Raw genomic sequence first — 14,223 nt, forward strand, 5'->3', positions numbered from 1 at the left:
CGGGGAAGGGGCAGAGGGGACAGTCCCCATCCCCTTCCTCCCTGCCATCCCTGGGGACACCGCAGTCCCCATCACCCCCAGCCCACCCCAGCTCCCTCCCTGCACCCAGCCAGCCCCGTCTGTGTGTCCTGCAGCCACTGTCATCCTGAACGAGCTGAACTGGACGCAGGCCCTGGAGGACGTTTTCATCGAGAACCGCAAGGAGGATCCCTCCCTGCTCTGGCAGGTCTTCGGCAGCGCCACCGGCGTCACCCGCTACTACCCCGGTGTGTGCCAGGGGGGCTGTGGCACACAGGGGCTGTGCCAGGGGGGCTGTGACACACAAGGACTGTGGCACACAGGGGCTGTGGCAGGGGGGCTGTGGCACACAGGGGCTGTGCCAGGGGGGCTGTGACACACAAGGACTGTGGCACACAGGGGCTGTGGCAGGGGGGCTGTGGCACACAGGGGCTGTGCCAGGGGGGCTGTGACACACAAGGACTGTGGCACACAGGGGCTGTGGCAGGGGGGCTGTGGCACACAGGGGCTGTGCCAGGCCCTTCCCACTGCTCCATGGGGATGAGCACCCCCTGGGCTGGTCTGACACGTGTAACTGTGCTGTGCCAGACCCCGTTGGTGTGAGCTCCCCACCCGAGCCTGCTGCTTCCTCAGCCCTGGGCATCTCTCTGTCCTGTCCCCCATGTCCCCCTGTCCCCCCCAGGACAGCCCTGCCTCGCTCACTGCCTGCCTTGTCCCCACAGCCACCCCATGGAGAGCCCCCAACAAGATCGACCTCTACGACGTGCGCCGGCGGCCCTGGTAAGGGGGTGCTGGGTGGGCAGGAGGGTCCTGGCTGGGAGCAAGCAGCTCCCTCCCCTTTTCATGGCATTGGGCACTGGCAAAGGGACACCATAACACAGGCAGGGGCATCTGAGCTGTGGCACTTGGCTCCTTCTCCCCTTCCCTGTTCCTGGGAAAGCGGAGCAGGATGGAGAGATAAATCCCTGGGTGCAGATGAAAGTGTGGAGAGAGCCCTGTGCCCCCTCAGCACAGCCATGGCTGCTGGCACTCAGTCCTGGCCAGCATTCCCATCCAAATGAGATAACACCTGGCTTGGAAACCATGAGCTGGGAGGATGGGGAGAGGAATGGGCAGGCAGCACAGGCTGTGGCTCAGGGATAGCTCAGCAGCCTTTTAGCCCACACCAAGTGAGCTGGGATTGAATGGGCTGCCCTTAGCCCAGCTGGAGGTGCTGGTGTGGCAGTGCTGGTTATCAGCTGGAGCTGGGGGAGCCACAGCCCCATCCTGCCCACACCTGCTGCCTCAGGCATGCAGAGGAGAGTGGGCACAGGCCTCTGGCACAGGTCCAGGGAGCCCTGTATCCCAATGGATCATCCCCCTGCCCACATCAGGAGCTGCCCCCCTCTCCTTGTCAGAAAATTAATGGCCCTGCTACTATGGTTAATTGCCTTTGATTGCTCCACATTAATTATTAACTGTTCCCTGCTGGGGTGTCTGTGCAGGTTATTGCAGGGCAGGGACTGGAAGGCTGGTTTGGGGTGGGGGTTGCTGGTGTGTATGGGGGCTACTGAGCCCAGCTAAGCCCAGCTCTCTGCCCACTAGCCAGGCTGGCCACCTGGTTGCCCACCCTGCCATGGAGGAGCAGCAGCAGCGCCCTTCATGCTGGGGGACAGCACACCTGGGGGAACCCCCTTTGGGGCCCTCTCCTGCTCTCAGTGGGGTCCCATGCAGGACACAGCCTTCGCTGCTCCACGGCCACGACCCTGGCCGCCGCCAGGAGCGCCACTCGCCCGCCTTCCCCTCCCCTGATGAATGGCCCCATTAGCCACAGCCGTCTCCTGCCGAGCCCAGGGCATTCATCTGAGCCGGGCAGCCGAGATGGATGTGCTGCCACAGCCCATTACGGGCAGCATCTTAGTCGGGCTCTGTGCTGCCAGGAGCCCCTCTCACCCGGGCAGGGAGGAGCCCCTGGGCAGCTGCCTGTCCTGCACCCCGCAGGCTCCAGGAGCCCCTCTCACCCGGGCAGGGAGGAGCCCCTGGGCAGCTGCCTGTCCCTCACCTGCTGGGGGATGCTGCACCCATGTCAGGAGGCCCCCATGTGCCAGCATCCTGCATCCCACCCGGGTAATCCCTTGTAATTAGGGAACATCAGGGATTAACAATCAGAGCCTGCCCCTTCCCCAGTCCTCCCCAGTTGTGGTGAGTAATTGATACTAATGACGCACTAATTAATTTACACGAGGCCCGATCCTGATCAAGCCAATAATGAGGTTCCCTTGGCCTCCAGCCAGGGCAGGATCAGGGCTCCTGCAGTGCCACGGTGAGATGGGGCTGTGCATGGCCATGTCTGGGGTGGGATGGGTGCTGAGCCCTGTGCCAGCCCCTCCCACACAGCATGGCACAGCAGGGCTGGGAGCAGGACCAGTTGTTTCCAGGGGTGACAAAGGGTTCCCTAATTGTTTTCAGTGGGGAAGATTTACGTCGTGTTATTATTTTTCCTCCTTGTAGCTAAAAATAACCTCATCAGCCTGGCCTTTGAAGCTACCAGGGGGGTAAATAGCATCTTAATATGGATGTGTGTGTCAGCATAATCAGCACGCAGGAAAGGGCCCGTGATGATGGAAGAGTTTAGCATTTAGAGCTCATTAGGCTGACACAGTGTGGAGCAGCAGTCTCTGGCTGGCTGCTGTGCTGTGCCACAGGAGCCACGTCCTGGCTGCCACCTGCCCACAGCCTCCTTGTCCCTGCGCCTTGCCATGGGGTCACACAGCCCTGGCTGCCCGGGGCTCCCACACAGCTCCCCTGTGCCCTGGCAGGGCCTCACTCTTGGGCTGTGCCCCCGAAATGAGTCAGCCCTGCTGACCCCACTCTGTACCCCACAGGTACATCCAGGGTGCCTCCTCCCCAAAGGACATGGTCATCATTGTGGACGTGTGAGTACACGCTGGGGGCCATGGCTGGGCTGGTGACACAGCTCGCCAAGGTGCCACTGTCCCAGCAGTGGCCGCAGGGAAGCCGTGGGGGTGGCACAGCCCTGTGCTCCTCACTGCCAAGCCCCCAGCACCCCTGTCTCCTGCAGGAGTGGCAGCGTGAGCGGCCTCACCCTCAAGCTGATGAAGACCTCGGTCTATGAGATGCTGGACACCCTCTCAGATGATGACTATGTCAATGTGGCCTCGGTGAGTGCCTGGGGCAAGGGGAAGGGCTGTGGCCCCAGGCACAGGAACCTTCGTCCCCCACGCACACCGGGCTAAGGGCTCTGCAGACAGAAATGCCATTTTTTGTCTTCTTAACCACCCACCAAATGGCTGCTCAGGGCTGAGCACACAAAAGCTGCCCCTATCAGGGGGCATTTGGCAGGGATGTTCTGCATTATCCCAGCCAGCCACCTCCTGTCCTTCACCAGCCACTGACACCCCACGGCTGTGTCACCAGCACAGTGTCCGTGCCACCGCATCTGCGTGTCACTGGCTGGGCCCCGCCCCGGTCTGGCCACCAGCTCCGGCGCTAATTAACGTGTCTGGCCTGGCTCTGTTCGCTGCACGGCCGCTCCCCTAATGAATGGGCCCCATTGCCGGTAAATGAAGCTGTAAGTGAGAGGCAGCACCTGCTCCGATGGTGGCACAGCACGGCTGCTCGCACAGGCTGCGGGTCCTGGACAAGTGGGGGTGCAGCTACAGCACCTGCACCACAGCTCAGTGCTGGATTTGTCCCAAGGTTGTCCCAAGTGTCTGCCCTGTCCCCTCCTGTGTCCCACTCCCTCCATCTCACCCCGCAGTTCAATGAGAAGGCCAAGCCGGTGTCGTGCTTCAAGCACCTGGTGCAGGCCAACATCCGCAACAAGAAGGTGTTCAAGGAGGACGTGCAGGGCATGGTGGCCAAGGGCACCACAGACTACAAGGCTGGCTTTGAGTATGCCTTCGACCAGCTGCAGAACGTGAGCTGGGGGCTGGGCTGGGCTGGGGGACAGCTGGGACAGCTGGGGATGGTGGGACAGCTCCGAGTGCCTGGCTGCTGCCCTGGGCTGAGGACTCCTGGTGCTCCTCCTCCATGCTGGGGGAGACAGCCCACCTCCAGGAGTGCTGCAGCCAAGGTTTTGCTGGTGCTGCTCCCCTCTGGGCTATTAAAAGTTGGCAGGGCTGGGTGGAGGGGCAGACCCAACCAGACACCGTGCCAGAGGCAAGATAAAGATGAATGGTGCTGTTAGGTGGCAGTGTCCCTCCTGCCCATTCAGCCTGGTCACCCTCACCCCAGAGAAACGGGCTGGGGAAAGAGGCAGGTTGGGGCCAGCCCTCCTGGCTGCATGCAGCCCTGTGCCTGAGGTGTGGCCTCAGGTGCTGTGTCTGCCCCACAGTCCAACATCACTCGTGCCAACTGCAACAAGATGATCATGATGTTCACGGACGGCGGCGAGGACCGAGTGCAGGACGTCTTTGAGAAGTACAACTGGCCCAACAAGACGGTGAGAGGCCCTGGGCTGGGGCTGCTCCAGCTCCACTGCTGGCTTCTGCTCCATTTGCCTCCTTGCCATCCCCCCCTCCCCAGCAGCCTGCTCCTGCATGGAGCACTGCCCTGCTGATGGGTTTGTAGCTGCTCCCACCTTCCTGTGGGACCAAGCACACCGTGGGATGCTGGGGAGGGAATGGGACTGGTGGGCTCCCTGAATGCTGGCCCTGAGGAACAGGCATGGGGACAGGGCTGGTGGCAGGCAGATGAACCAGCAGGAAGGTCCCAGTTGCTGCTCAGTACCTGTAAATCTGTGGGGTGGGGGTGTTCTGGCCCATGTATCACCCTCAGAGAGCACAGACCCCTCTGGGAGCAGCGATGCCCCAGAGCAAGGACCACTGAGGTGGGTGACAGAGTGATGCTGGAGGGCAGGACTGGCTGTGGCCAGGCAAGGAGACAGGGACTCCCTTGCTGCCAGCACAGCCAGCGCTTGCAGCAGTCTCCTGCCCGCTTGCACTCACTCTGGGGGCCGTGGCAGGCAATGACACGCTGTCCCTGGGGAGGCTGTCATTGGCCAGGAGCACTGAGTGTTGAAAACGGGGGTGTCCAGGGGATGGCCCTCAGTGCAGGCTCTGCCACAGGTGCGGGTCTTCACCTTCTCCGTGGGGCAGCACAACTACGACGTGACCCCGCTGCAGTGGATGGCCTGTGCCAACAAAGGTGAGCACCCAGCGGGCACGGGGGGCTGCGGGCTGCTGGGCTCACCCCCGGCTCCAGAGGGTGCCACACCAGCAAAGCCCTGCCTGCAGCCCTGCAGGGAGGTGCAGCAGAACAGCCAGACTGCTGGACAGATGGATCTTCAGCTGCCTTTCTCTCTCTTGTCCAAGGTTACTACTTCGAGATCCCCTCCATCGGCGCCATCCGCATTAACACGCAGGTACAGCCGGGAGCCAGGCACGCAGAGCCCCTCGGGCTGCCCTGCCTGGTGCAGGTCAGGCAGCCCCAGCCCCACTGGGGACAGCCCACAGGCTGGCAGTGAGTGTGGCAGGAGGCTGGGGAGCCGAGCTGAGCCCTCAGCCAGGCTCTGCACTATTAAGTAATTCATCTTCTGCAGCTCCCCACGGACCTGCTGCCTTTTGAGTGACTAATTATGAAACATCAGGCATTAATCAGCACAGAGCAGAGCTGAGCGTGGGCAGGGCCAAGCCTGGCAGAGCCGGTTGTGTCTGCCCCACACCTCCTCTCACTGCCTCTTTGGAGCCGAGCTGAGCCCTCAGCCAGGCTCTGCACTATTAAGTAATTCATCTTCTGCAGCTCCCCACGGACCTGCTGCCTTTTGAGTGACTAATTATGAAACATCAGGCATTAATCAGCACAGAGCAGAGCTGAGCGTGGGCAGGGCCAAGCCTGGCAGAGCCGGTTGTGTCTGCCCCACACCTCCTCTCACTGCCTCTTTTCTGCCCCTTTTCTTTATGGGATGTGCACAGGGTATTGTGACGGCAGGTGATGAGGGCAGGGCAGGGCTGGCATTGAGGCATAGGGGCTCCCTCCCCACCCAGAGATCTTCCTTGGCAAAGGGAAACCTGCCCCAGGAGAAGATGGCAGCCAGGGAGACTGCAGTGACATGGTCCAGGCATGATGGAGCAATCCCAGCCCTGGGAATGGCTGGGGAGCTCTGGCTGCTGCTGCCTGGGGAGCCCCTGCCCTGCCTGTGCATGGCCAGTGGTGAGCAGCACCTTGTTTGCATCTTAATGGGCCTGTAGGGCTCCCAGCTGGAGCCAGTGCCCCCAGGTTTGATGGCTGCCAAACCCCCTCCCCAAGCTCAGCCTCACCCCATTGACATTCCTGGGGTGTGCTTAGGGACAAGGGTGTCACCAGGCTGGAGCAAGGAGACATCCAGTCCCCATGTTGTCCTTTCCCGTGTCCTGTGTCCCTGCAGGAGTACCTGGATGTGCTGGGCAGACCCATGGTCCTGGCTGGGAACCGAGCCAAGCAGGTCCAGTGGACCAATGTCTACCAGGATGCCCTGGTAAGGACCCCCAGCCCCAGGGTCCCACACAGCCCCAGGGACAGGTGGGGATCCCCAGCCCTGGGTCCCACACATGGGGATGTGGGTGGGGACTGCAGCCCCAGGGTGCAGCTGGGGACACTGACCCTGGGGTCCCACAGAACTCCAGGGTGCAGGTGGATGGGGGCACCGGCCCCAGGGTCCTGCACAGGACATGCCCATGAACCCCCCCCTGCTGCCCAGCCCAGCCCTGGGCCCTGAGGCAGTGAGGGGCCATGGGACATCATTCTGTGCTTGTGCAGGGGCTGGGCCTGGTGGTGACAGGAACGCTGCCAGTGTTCAACCTAACGGAGGACAGCAGTGACAGGAAGGTAGGACACTCTGCTGGCCCTGGTGTGGGGCCACTGTGGGGTGGGAAGGTGCCCTGGTGATGTGTGTGTGGCTGCAGGGGGGACGCTGGCATCCCTGGGGTGCTGCCTGCCCTGCACCACCTCCCTGCAGTGACACCAGGGGTGACTGCCATCCCCATGACCCAAAATTACCTTGGCCAGCTCTCACAGTTCAGCTGGGACAGCTGACAGCTGCGAGTCCCTGGGGGGAGCCGTGTCCCATGGGGGCTCCTGGGGGGCTGGTCCATCCCACCCTGTGGCCCTGCAGTACCCAAATCTGACCCACACGACCACAGAAGGAGAAGGTGTCTGTCCTGCTGATTCCCTGTCCCCGGGCTGGTGGTGGCAGGTGACAGCCCTGGTCCCACCCAGCTCCATGCTGCATTTCCTTCCAGAACCAGCTCATCCTGGGCGTGATGGGGATCGATGTGGCTCTCAATGACATCAAGAGGCTGACGCCGCGTTACAACGTGCGTGGTGCCCCTGCCCTGCACTGCCTGCTCCTGGTGGGGAACCCTCTGGTGGGAGCCCCAGGCTGTGCCCCAGCACTCCAGAGCACCTCCAGCAGCACTGGCACCTGGCAGGAGCTGGGACAGGCAGGACTGTGACCATGTTCACAGGGGTCTTAGGATGAGGGAAGAGACGAGGATCTGACTCCATCAGAAGGCTGATTTATTATTTTATGATATATATTATAACTATACTAAAAGAATAGAAGAAAGGATTTCATCAGAAGGCTAGCTGAGAATAGAAAAAGAAAGAATGACAACAAAGGCTTGTGGCTCAGACTCTCTGTCCGAGCCAGCTGACGGTGATTGGCCATTAATTAGAAACAACCACATGAGACCAATCACAGATGCACCTGTTGCATTCCACAGCAGCAGACAATCAATGTTTACATTTTGTTCCTGAGGCCTCTCAGCTTCTCAGGAGGAAAAATCCTAAGGAAAGGATTTTTCATAGAAGATGTCTGTGACACAGGAGAGCAGGGATCAAAGCTGAGTGATGCTCTGGGGCTCAGTGCAGATCCAAAACCCTTGTAGGGTCAGCAGGGAATAAACCCTACAGGCCTGGGCAAAGGAGCAGTGGGAAAAATCCAGAGCCAAACTCTCACCCCAGGAGTGGCAGATTGCATTGTCCTGAGAATAGAAATGAATGGATAGAATGGGCTGAGCCCTGGGGGTGATGTGGGGCGAGCTCTGCCTGCAGAGGTGAGGGTGATGACACCAGCACAGTGTGTCACACCACAGAGCCACCTGCTCAGCCTCACCCCTCCTCCTGTCCTCCTGCAGCTGGGGGCCAATGGCTACGTCTTTGCCATCGACCTGAACGGCTACGTCCTGCTGCACCCCAACCTGCAGCCCCAGGTGAGCAGGGGCCCAAAGGAGCAGCAGCCAGGCCCTGGGGGCTTTCCAGGGCCCTTAGGGTTTGTGATGAGTTAGTCTGGGCTCAGCAGTGGCTGCAGCCCTTGCCTGGCTCTCCCTTTGTTCCTGCAGATCATCAATTTCCGTGAGCCGGTGACACTGGACTTCCTGGATGCTGAGCTGGAGGATGAGAACAAGGAGGAGGTGAGCAGAGCAGGGGCAGCTTCTGGGGCACAGGCTGGCCCCCTCATCTGCAGCTGCAAAGGGCACTCAGCCCCTCCAGCCTGTCCTGCAGAGAGTCTCCTCCTCAGGGTCCTGGCACGGCTCCCATGGAGCCACAGTGGGGACAGGAGCTGGGTCACTGTCCCCTGGGTGCAATGAAGCTCCCCAGGCTGCTCCCCCTGCACCCCACGGGTGCCCACAGGTGCATGGCCAGGCTCTGTGGCCCTCAGTTGCCTCCTGTGTGTCCCACAGATCCGGAGAAGCATGATTGATGGCAATGACGGGCAGAGGTTCATCAAGACCCTCATCAAGTCCCTGGACGAGGTAACTGCAGGGGAAGGGGGTCACAGCTGGAACTGTCACTGTGCAGAGCACCCAGAGCCAGCAGTGGGGGTGAGGGGCTGTGTCTGGCAGCGGGCAGGGAGCCAGGGCCCTGTGGCACTGTGCCAGCAGAGCCCTGGCAGTGCCAGGCCTGACTGGCTGCCTCTGGCCCACAGCAATACATCGACGAGGTGTTCCGGACCTACACGTGGGCTCCCATCAAAAGCACCAACTACAGGTGAGTGTCACAGCCACGCTGCCCTGCCCTGGCTGGGCCCACACCAGCACGGGCCTGGGGGCTTGTGCCTGCAGCTCCCAAAGTCCCCGGGGCCACCAGGGATGTGTCCCAAGGGCTGTGAGGTTGCAAATGCACTGCCACACTATTGCACACAGGCAGTGATGTGCTGAACTCCTGAAAGGGCTGCCTAACAGTCTTAGGCACTGTAGAGCTTGGACACAGTCCCCAGGACTCCAGACAGGCTGCACAGCTGGCATGCAAGGGGCCAGACAAGTGACACCTCTGCCACCCCATGTCTGCCCAGCCAGGGGCTCCTGCAGGTCCCTGCCTGCCCTAGGGTGGGTGACAGTGACATGTGCCCACCCTGCAGCACAGGCAGTGTCTTCAGAGCCAGAGGAGAGCAAAGTTCTGCATTTATCACCCAGTTTGCGCCAGTTTGGACCAGCAGATGTGTAGGAAACACCCTGACATCGTCATTTCTCAACTCACACTGCCTTCATCCTGGGAGGAGCCATGTGAGCCCCTGTTGCCAGTGTGCTCTCCTCCTCCTTCTCCTCACCACCCAGCTCTGGAGGGGCTGCCAAGGGTCACAGCCACTCCCCACTGCTCTGCAGCAGGGATATTTCCTGGGTTTCCCTGGGATGCCACCAACACTGAACAGAAAAAAGCCACCACTCTTTTCCTGAGAGCTGTGGTTTGGGGTGCCAGCAGCTCTGCTGTGCTGGCTGCAATGCCCAGGCTGTGCCCCTGCTGCCAGCACAGACAGGGTTATCTGAAGGGGTGCTTTAGGGAGGAAACCCCAATCCCAGTGGCTCTGGTGCAGGAGTTACATCTGATCAGAGTCAGGAACGTGGTCCTTGCTCATTTATTCCTGAAAATACCTGGCACAAGCGCTGTCACCAAAGGCCAATGGCCACTGCAGCTGGCACCAGGGAGTCCAGTGCCCTCTGGCAGTGTGTCCTGTGGGTTAAGCAGCCCCAGCACCACCTCCTGCTAGCTCCTTTCCCACCCTGTCCCACACCCTGCATGCCAGATTCCTGGCTGGCAGATCACTCTTGTTCCTGACCTATCTGGCTCCTGGTGCCTGTATAATGGTTCTCATTGGCTTCTCCAGTCTGGGAAGGCTTTGTCCCTTCTTTCATGGGCTGTATCTCTTTGTGCCTTCCTCCCTCACAGGGATGTCGTGTTCCTCTTCCACATGTACCTCCCTTGGTTCCTGGGCTGGCACATCCTGCCCATCTCAGCCCTGGCTAGGCAGATGTGTCAACTTCTGTGCCCATGTGTGCCCCCAGCACAGCCCTGGGTGCTCTGGGCATGACTCTGGATAGCCCAGGATGACCCTGGGTGCTGTGGGGATGACTCTGGGTGCTCTGGGCATGACCCTGGGTGCTGTGGGGATGACTCTGGGTGCCTCAGGACAGTGCTGGCTGCAGTTCCTGGAGAGCAGGACTCAGCAGGCTGTGCAGGAGGCCAGTGGGGCTGCTGCCTGCCATCACCTGGTCAAGCTGCTGCCAGCAGGTGCCAGGCAGGGACTGGGAGCTGGCCAAGGATTCTGGGTGGATACAAAGCCTTACACCAGGTGTCTGCTCTCCCTCTCCACAGCCTGGGGCTGGTTCTGCCTCCCTACAGTACCTACTACATCCAGGCCAACCTCAGCGACCAGATCCTGCAAGTGAAGTGTAAGTAGCCCCTGGCTCTCCCGGCCGCCCTCTCACACTCCCCCTCACCCCACCCAGCCCGAGGCTGTCGGGGGGAGAAACACAAACCAAAGGCTTGGGAAAGGTCATAGGGATCACTGTGAGAGGCAAAATAAAAACTAAAGCTGAGAGAGGCGTGAGTAGAGGTGAGCACACGGAGGGAAAGCGAGCTGCCTGCCTGGGGTGCCCCTGGGGTTTGGTCCTGGTGCAGCCCCGGGGCTGCAGGCAGGCACAGGCTGCACAGGGAGGCGCTGCCTGTTCGCCTCCCGGGGACGAGGGATGGCGCTGTGGCAGCCACATCGTTTGTGAGCCTGGGGAAGTTTGCATGGATCTCTTTAATTTCCTTTGGTTTATTATGATACTGTGGTTTCAGTTTAAGCCATTTATTCTTTTTATGAGTTTGGTTTCGGTTGGTTTCGATTTTTGTTTGGAATTAATCTGTGTACGTGTGTGTTAGCCTGGCCCCCCTTTCTCTCTCTTTCTCTTTCCCCTGACCCCCCAAGCCTTTTCCCCACCTCAGGTCCACGCTGCTCCCAGGGACCCTCTCCCCATGGGAGAACTGGACCCTTCCCCTCCCGGTGGCCTGACCCCAGCCCCGCTCCAGATCCAGCCCCTGCCACCCCCTCCATCCATGGGCAGGAGCCCTGTGTCCCTGTGGGGACAAGGCCAGGCTGTCCCCATCCCTGGGAGGGGGGATGCCCCCATCCTCCCCAGCTCTGCCCACCCAGCCGTGCATGCCCCCTGACTCAGTGAGGACATTTTGATATCAAGACTGTTGCAACTGTTTGCTACTGATTCTCATTTTCCTTTGGAGTATTGAATATATATCTATATATTTCTCTAGTTATATCTTTGCATTTTTTTTTGTTCTTATTTCACCGTGGCCTTTTCTTTTCCTTTTGTTACTGGGTTTTTCTTATGTTTTCTTTTCTTCATGTCGTTTTTTGCAAGAGGTTTCCTTTTGGTATGATTATAGTACACAATATTTTTATTCAAACGTCGATTGAATAAAATATTGTTTGTGCCCCCCTTCCCCCTTCCCCCCCAACCCCCTTTTTTTTTTTTGTTTGTTGTTTTTTGTTTGTTGTTTTTCTTGCTTTCTCTCTATGGTGGATTCACACAGTACCAAACATCAAAATGAAGGGCAAGTATTTTCAGTCTCAGACCACTCACCTTCACCACCCCGTCCCCTGCCCCGTGTCCAGTCCCCCCCAGCCCCCTGCTTGCCCATCTCCCTGCCCGTTTGCCACGCCGAACCTGCAAACCGCCACCAACTCGCCCTTCCTCCCTTCTCCTTCTCCTCTTCCTCCTCCTCTCCTCCAGTTCCCCCTTTATTTGAAAGCAACATGTCTTGTTCTGTTCATGAGAGCTTTGTCACGAAAATCCCACTCCCTCCCTGCGCATCACTCCCGAACCTGGTTCGATATCGTTCAAGAGCTGATCTTGTATGAAACTGCCCTTTTCGACCCACAAGGAGTTTGTAGCTAGTTGGATGCCCTGCTCTTCCTCCCCAACGCTGCCCCTTCTTGCTCTTCTTCTCCCGCTCGTCTCCTCCAACTCCTTCTCCCCTTCTCCTGGCTCCTTTGCTTCCTCCTCCCCAAGACAACTCAACCTGAAAGGGATAGGGCTGTGCAGGGAGAGGGGAGCTGTGGGGTGGGTGCCCAAAGGTGGCAGGGATGGAGGGCAGGTGGGGGGCCCAATCCATCAGCCTCTGGGACAGGCTTTTTGGGGAAAGCCTACAAGCAGGAAGGCTCTGCAGAGATGGGCTGGGACACCTGGGGCAGTGCCTCCCAGCTGCACAGGTGCCGGCGAGCCTGGCCCCAGGGGCACGTGGGATGGCTGAGCCCAGGGGTGCCACACTGCCTGCCCCCACAGCTGCTCAGTGGCCATCCCCCCTGCCCTGGGAACCAGCATGGCATGGCCCAGTGTCCTGTACTGCTGAGGGTACAGCGTCCTGGTGCCGTCTGTGCCCCTGGGAGCAGCCAAGTTTGAGCCTCAAGTCCCACCGAGGCAGGCCGAGGTGCCAGAGTCTGGCCCTGCAGTGGAGCAGGACATCACCCATGGGACACGGAATTTGGCCCCCATTCCCTCAATGCCAGAGGGGCCTCCTGACCCACGGCTCCTGCACAGCCCCGCAGTGGGCCAGGGGACACCCATGGGGCACACACGGTCCCCGTGGGACCTGCCACCGCTCTCCATCCCACACAGCACATGGCACCCACCAGCAGCCTGCCCGGCAGCCCCTCCCTGGCACAGGGGCACAGCTTGTGGGGGGCACTGCAGCACAGGAGGGGCCATGGGGGACAGGGCCAGGCGAGCAGGACAGTGGGGAGGTGGAAGTGTCACCCTCAGCCCTGTTCAATCAGCCTTGAGTTGCCTCCTCCCAGCGCCCCTGTGATGGCAATGCTGATGGACCAAGTACGAGTGTTTGTACTCCTCCTCCTCCTCCTCTTCTTCCTCTCATCGGCTTGTACCCAGCCCCTGCCTCCAGCCCTCAGAGAGCAACAGTCCAACCTCTGGCTGTGCCGTGCAATGCACCAGGAGCTGGGGGGAGGGCAAGGGGGTGGCGGTGCCCGTCCTGGGGGAGATGTTATCCCGGGGTGTCCCATAGCACCGCTCCGTGCACCCCCTAACCCAGCTCGCCCCCACGAGCTGAGCCCTGCATCCTCTGTCTCTTCTGCGGGGGCAATCCCAGAGACCCCCCGAAGCTACTGGGCTGCACCCCCTGTTAAAGCAGAGCGCGGATCCCCGTCCCCATGGGGGTACCCCGGCCCCGGGGAGGGAGGGGGCGCCGGAGCCCGGCAGCGGAGCCCGGCAGCGCATTGCACGGCCCTGCAGCGGGGGGGGAGCCTCTGGTTGGACTGTCCTCGGCAAGGTTCCCCTCTGGCCATGTTGATGCCTGAAAACTCCCTTTATTTTTTTCTCCCGACAACCGAGTGTTCTGGTGATCCTCCTCCGGCCAGGAGCGCAGCATGTGGTTCCCTGCCCTCGCCCACCACCCTTCCCCCGAGAGAGAGACGTCCCCGCCCCGCCGAACATGCATATATATATATATACATGTGCGCACATATATATATGTGTGTGCTCTCTCTCTCCCCTGCGTACCGGCCGCGTACGCACCGCGCGCCTCCAGCCCGCCACCGAGCAAATTCGAGCCGAGATGGGCAAACCTCTCCTGATTTGGCTTAACCTTCCTTCCCGTGCGGTGCCAGCAACAGCAGAACGGCCTTTTCCTTCCTCTCTCTTGTTACCAAGAGCAGCAAATGCCTTTTTCTTTTTTTCTAAGTTTTTTCGTTCCCTCCCCTCTCTCTCTCTCTCTCTCTCTCTCTCTCTGTCCGTCTCTCTCCCTCCTGGCCCCGGCGCCCCCGCTCCCCGCCGGATAACCTTCCCTTTCTGTTGCAGATTTTGAATACCTGCTGCCCAACAGCTTTGAGTCGGAGGGACATGTGTTCATTGCTCCCAGGTAGCTTTGCGTGTGCGCTTGCCGAGGTGTGCATCCGCCCCGGCCCCGCTGCCGACCCCCCCATCGCCCCCATCC

At 60.3% G+C, this 14,223-nt stretch overlaps 1 protein-coding gene across 4 annotated transcripts in view; it reads left to right on the forward strand.

Moving 5' to 3' along the window:
* The window catches only part of CACNA2D2 (calcium voltage-gated channel auxiliary subunit alpha2delta 2), a 185,642-nt gene that overhangs the window by 165,791 nt on the left and 5,628 nt on the right, over positions 1-14,223 (forward strand). Inside the window, exons 6-23 of one of the 4 annotated variants that reach the window (XM_005422496.2) lie at positions 135-266; positions 741-798; positions 2,883-2,933; positions 3,080-3,179; positions 3,779-3,937; positions 4,355-4,462; positions 5,088-5,166; positions 5,334-5,383; positions 6,386-6,475; positions 6,757-6,825; positions 7,239-7,313; positions 8,136-8,210; positions 8,340-8,411; positions 8,682-8,753; positions 8,927-8,988; positions 10,591-10,667; positions 11,809-11,829; positions 14,088-14,148. In XM_005422496.2, the coding sequence (XP_005422553.1) occupies positions 135-266; positions 741-798; positions 2,883-2,933; positions 3,080-3,179; positions 3,779-3,937; positions 4,355-4,462; positions 5,088-5,166; positions 5,334-5,383; positions 6,386-6,475; positions 6,757-6,825; positions 7,239-7,313; positions 8,136-8,210; positions 8,340-8,411; positions 8,682-8,753; positions 8,927-8,988; positions 10,591-10,667; positions 11,809-11,829; positions 14,088-14,148 (1,411 nt within the window). The remainder of the gene's footprint in view (positions 1-134; positions 267-740; positions 799-2,882; positions 2,934-3,079; positions 3,180-3,778; positions 3,938-4,354; positions 4,463-5,087; positions 5,167-5,333; positions 5,384-6,385; positions 6,476-6,756; positions 6,826-7,238; positions 7,314-8,135; positions 8,211-8,339; positions 8,412-8,681; positions 8,754-8,926; positions 8,989-10,590; positions 10,668-11,808; positions 11,830-14,087; positions 14,149-14,223) is intronic. The other 3 variants (XM_031058141.1, XM_031058140.1, XM_031058142.1) reach the window with 3 other exon arrangements.

The sequence above is a fragment of the Geospiza fortis genome, unplaced genomic scaffold, assembly GCF_000277835.1.
Source record: "Geospiza fortis unplaced genomic scaffold, GeoFor_1.0 scaffold78, whole genome shotgun sequence".
NCBI lineage: Eukaryota > Metazoa > Chordata > Aves > Passeriformes > Thraupidae > Geospiza > Geospiza fortis.